We start from the raw sequence: 5290 nt of genomic DNA, 5'->3' as shown, positions 1-5290 counted from the left end.
GGTTCGAGGGTTGCCGCCACTACAGGCACCGACAACATTGCGACCGCAGCTCAGATAAGCCGCCTCGACAATGGAGGAATGGAACATGGTCCACTAGGACTCAATGTCCCCCACCTCCCCCGGGATGTGTTCGAAGTTCTACCAGAGATGGGAGTTAAAGCCCCGCCTAACAGGGGACTCCGCCAGATGTTCCCAGCAGACCCTCACAACAAGTTTGGGCCTGCCAGGTCTGACTGGCATCCTCCCCCACCACCGGAGCCAACTCACCACCAGGTAGTGGTCAGTGGAAAGCTCCGCACCTCTCTTCAACCGAGTGTCCAAGACATATGGCTGCAAGTCTGATGAAACGTTAAAAAAGTCGATCATCGAACTGCGGCCTAGGGTGTCCTGGTGCCAAGTGCACATATGGACACCCTTATGCCTGAACATGGTGTTCGTTATGGACAATCCATGACAAGCACAGAAGTCCAACAACAGAACACCACTCGAGTTCAGATCGGGGCGGCCATTCCTCCCAACCACGCCCCTCCAGGTCTCACTGTCATTGCCCATGTGAGCGTTGAAGTCTCCCAGCAGAACAAGGGAGTCCCCAGGAGGGGCACCCTCTAGTACCCCCTCTAAGGATTCCAAGAAGGGTGGGTAATCTGAACTGTTGTTTGGCCTGTAAGCACAGACAACAGTCAGAACCCGTCCCCCCACCCATAGGCGGAGGGAGGCTACCCTCTCGTTCACAGGGTAAACCCCAATGTACAGGCGCCGAGATGGGGGGCAACAAGTATGCCCACTCCTGCCCGGCGCCTCTCACCGTGGGCAACTCCAGAGTGGAAGTATATTAAGCCCCTCTCAAGGAGACTGGTTCCAGAACCGTGCCTTGAGGTGAGACCGACTATTTCTAGCCGGAACCTCTCAGCCTCACACACGAGCTCCGACTCCTTCCTCACCAGCGAGGTGACATTCCACGTCCCAAGAGCCAGCTTCTGCAGCCGAGGATCGGATTGCCATGGTCCCCTCCCCCGGCCGCCACCCAACACACATTGCATCCGACCCCTATGGCCCCTCTCATGGGTGGTGGGCCCATGTAAGGGGGGACCCATGTTTCTTCTTTGGGCTGAGCCCAGCCAGGCCCCATGGGTAAAAGCCCGGCCACCAGGCGCTCGCCATCATGCCCCCCCTCCAGGCCTGGCTCCAGAGTGGGGCCCCGGTGACCCGCGTCCGGGCGAGGGAACGCTGAATCCAAATATTGTGTTCATCATAGGGGTATGATGAAATATATTGAATCCCAACCCAACTTAAACAACTAAAACCTAATCTAAAAGCAGCAGCCCCTGAGACCAGACTTTGGACACCACTGTTGTTAAGCACTGTATTGATTCCCAAAGTTGGTCCCTAATCAAAAAGTATTGTCTTGAGATGCACCACAGAAACTAAACTAAGCATAAACATTCACTCAAATTGCTTAAAAAGCATCACTAAAAGTGGACAAAACCAACTACTTTGGTTGTTGATGCTATTTGAAATAACATTACACCTGTGGAGAATTTTTATTTGTAGAAATGTTTGTATGCTCAGTCAAAAGCTTGGGTCATGATCTGACTCTGATACCATTTTATGGGTCAGAAGTTGGAAGGTTTGGAAACCTTCTCCATGTGAATCCACAAACTGTGATAATTCAACTAACAGGAAATGTTAGTTTTGTAGCATTTACACAAATGATACTGCATAAATGGCTCTAATATTTTGAATGATTAGTTGTAGTAATGGATAAGAAAGTATGTTTAAGATCCCACACAATAATAAAGAGTGTTTTTCCCATTTTGGGTAGAAAGCTAAAATAATATCTTAATACCCAGGAAAAAAAATAAAGTTTAACATATGTTTAGCAAATCCTTACATTCAAACAAATTCTTTACCATTTAAATTTGGATTTATAAGACTTTTTACCAGGTAGAAGGAGTATTAAAAGTAGATTGAGAATGCTTTTACTTTGAATGTTGGTGACAAACACTCCTATGTAAAGTTGAGATCCACTTTTCTGTAATTCAGTCAGGGATGTGTTCAGCTGTTTCCAATCTATGTCTTTTAACTGAAGAGTGGCTGTTGCTCTTCCATTTCGAACCTGGGCAAAAAATGCATTTCTTATTTTAATATTTCACCATCTTGAAAGAGCTTAACAACAACAACCAGAATGTAGTTTCTTACCGAACCAGTCAGCTTCAAGCCTCTAATAATCTGCAGTGCACCATTCTTCTTAACACCAAACTGGCAGTGGTAACCGCCTTTGACTTCTTCACCGTATGAATACCTAAAAAAGCAGCAGGAAAATGTCTGGATGTATACCACATGCAACATCACTGCCAAAGAAATGTCATTCAAGTGCCAAACATGCCATATACAGTTAAGAACAAATTTGTTCATATCTCTAGTAGATTTAGGTTTAAAGAACTCTTTTTAATTTTATTTATGTTATGCTTTTACCTGAAAGTAAAATGGTTATCTTGCACTCACCCCCTGCTGTGGCTTGAATTTGAGAGGGTAATAATGGTTCAATATTAACAGTAATATAAAAAGTTGGTACTTAATTATTGGGTGTCCTTCCTTGAAAGCTAGTAAAAAATAGCCATTTGTATATTTTAACTATAAAATTTATTTTGAAAGGCAATTTTCGTATAAAATTCTTACTTTTTTATTTGGGGCAAATTTTTATAATTTTATTATTTTTTGAAAGATGAAAGCAGTTGGAACCGTAAATATGCCTGTACAAATTAATCTTAAGTTACCTTGGAGGAATTTCGAATATACTTTGTCAGTGGCCTGTAATGTGATTTTAGGTGTGATACGTTGTTACGGAAATATTGGTAAACAACATCTTTGACTACAAATGTTAACCATGAAATCAATCAAGTTAAAAGATGATTCACACTTACATTGCTGAAATGGCGAAGTCAAGCTGTTGATCAGCCAATAATATGTAATGCTGCTCCGTTTCAATTCTCACTTCAAAACTCGGTAAAACTATAACAGGAAGCAAAACAAGGATTGTTTGTCTGGATATCTTTCAGAAGATAAAAAATTATGCACGGGGTTTCAGGCAAAAAAAAAAATAAAAAATCAATATCTAAAATCAGATTTGTCTTACCAAACCTTTGGACTTTGAACTCTCGTACAGCAGCATTTGCTTCATCGCCCTCATAGTGTGCTGTGATCTTAAAAGTGCCCATTCTATATCAAGAAAACACCTTCTAATAACTGCTATTAGTTATGTTTTGATGTTAGACATGGTATATACACATTTCTATTAACATACTCAGATAAATGTGGTATATCAAAATGGTCCTGTAAAATTCCTTCAGTTACCCTCTTTCGATTCTTCACCAATCTGTTTCCAGCAGCATTCTGTTTGAAGCCAGACATTAATATTGAACATTAAATCTTTTGCGAAATCTATTCTGAGCTTTACAGCTTTTTATAGTGAAACAAAAATATACTCACAAACACAGATATGTAGACAGTTTCCTCATGTGGCCTAAACATGTGATTAAGAGCGAAGATCCTGTATTTCACTACAATTAAAGATCATAAAAAAATATTAACTCTGCATTGTTCATTTTTACTAAAGGTGGCTGACATTTTACTTTTACCTTTCTGCGTTGGGTTATACATTGGCTGATCAGTCTGTATGAAGATATATCCCCTGTGATTTGAAACCAGCACCCTTGTTATTGTCCTTTGACTTTTACTAGGGATTTCCGCCACAAGATTGAGGTAAGGAATTCTTCCTTTGATTTCTGACCATTTGTCTCTCTCTATCTGTGAACATGCAGAGAAGCAAATGCAGTAAGTAAAATTTATATTTGTAATTTATGGTAATTTACATTTCGTAAGAAAGAAATTGTTCATACCAATAGTTCAACTGTGGCTGGGATATTTTCTGCGCTACAGATTACAGATTTTCTTTCAGAGATAACATTCCCCCTTAAATTTTCCAGGTATACATCGAAATGTTTGTTGAGGTATTGACCTCCCACCTGGACAAGCACCTTCTCTTTGACACCAAGATGAAAGACATTTGGGGCTGTGATGAAGACTCTGCACACAAATTAACAATGTTCAGATTGTATTCTATCCTTTAGTGGCATGCTTTACATTTCCTAAATTAAATGCATGCATATAAATTGTTGTACCATATTTTTATAACTTAACTTAAAATGGTTAGTTTATATACAATAATTTTATAGAAAAAAGTATTTGGAAGATTTAGCCAAACTCATCATGCCCATGTTTATTGCAAACAGTTGTTAGACATTGAATAAAAATAATAAACTGTTTATTTACCTTTCGCCCAATGTCTCCTTCAGAGCTGAGATGAGAAGAAGCACAAAAACCAGACAGCACTTCATTTTGCTGTCTCTGCTACTCTCCCTTTGTTTGTCTGCTGCCCCAGCCTGCTCTGGCACAGACTTTAAAATAATTGCTGTTTTATAAGGCTCCCACCCCTTTATTTCTCAATCGCTGCATCTGACATTGTTCCCAGCAGGATTTTCACTGCTAAGACAACTTAGTAATTTTTTTTTTTGAGAAATGTAATCCTCAGTGAGCTGTCTGTTCTTATTAACATGCCCAATTGCAATAAAATTATTTTAAAAAAGTTTTATAGAAGGATATATGATTGAGAAGAGAAGATGAAAACCATGCAGAATTCTTATTTTTTTACCAGAGAATTTAGAGGAGTTTTTGTGTATATACTCATTATCATATTCAGAAAAGTATAAATCAGATTTCAACACATGTTGCAACAGACTAAGAGATGGGATTATTTTTTTTAACTTGGCTTTAAAATTGTTTGTTTCACTGTTTGGCTCACAGTGGGGAAAGTGTTTTCTCAGGTTTCACAATGTGTAACTGTCTTCTCATTGGTCATTGCCACTGACCCAAATTTCCTGCAAATCATGTGATTTTCCAGAAATCAAGTTCTCTCTATTTTAGTGCCTGATCTAAAAATGTTTAAACAGGGCTTCAGAAGAAATCTTTCCAAAACATTACAGTTGGTCTTTAATGTTAGCAATTTAAATATTTTACCTTAGTTATCAAAATGCAAGTACCTATCAAAGCAGATCATTTATATTATTTAAGTTATGTGCAATTCACTATTATTGCAGACCCATCTCCACTCTCTGTTTAAATCTGTTTATCATCTACACCAGCTTGTCTTTGCAGGAATGTAGATGGGGCTCGTGCCCATCTCCAGAGGTCAATGTGAAAAGTTGTGAACACTCTGTACACTTCTCCATCC

General features: G+C 39.7%; 1 protein-coding gene across 1 annotated transcript in view; it reads right to left on the bottom strand.

The window, feature by feature from the left end:
• Positions 1-4438, bottom strand: part of LOC107103181 (complement C4-B-like) — a 24445-nt gene extending 20007 nt beyond the window's left edge. Inside the window, exons 1-9 of the mRNA XM_015402738.1 lie at positions 4333-4438; positions 3900-4086; positions 3639-3807; positions 3490-3560; positions 3305-3393; positions 3137-3219; positions 2925-3012; positions 2200-2302; positions 1984-2116 (exon numbers count right to left, since the gene is read on the bottom strand). Of these exons, the coding sequence (XP_015258224.1) occupies positions 1984-2116; positions 2200-2302; positions 2925-3012; positions 3137-3219; positions 3305-3393; positions 3490-3560; positions 3639-3807; positions 3900-4086; positions 4333-4397 (988 nt within the window). The 5' untranslated portion in view covers positions 4398-4438. The remainder of the gene's footprint in view (positions 1-1983; positions 2117-2199; positions 2303-2924; positions 3013-3136; positions 3220-3304; positions 3394-3489; positions 3561-3638; positions 3808-3899; positions 4087-4332) is intronic.
• Positions 4439-5290: the final 852 nt, after the last annotated feature.

The sequence above is a fragment of the Cyprinodon variegatus genome, unplaced genomic scaffold, assembly GCF_000732505.1.
Source record: "Cyprinodon variegatus isolate N-32 unplaced genomic scaffold, C_variegatus-1.0 Scaffold1389, whole genome shotgun sequence".
Classification (NCBI taxonomy): Eukaryota; Metazoa; Chordata; class Actinopteri; order Cyprinodontiformes; family Cyprinodontidae; genus Cyprinodon; species Cyprinodon variegatus.
The sequence above is the reverse complement of the archived record's forward strand: the minus strand, read 5'-3'. Positions and strand labels throughout refer to the sequence as shown.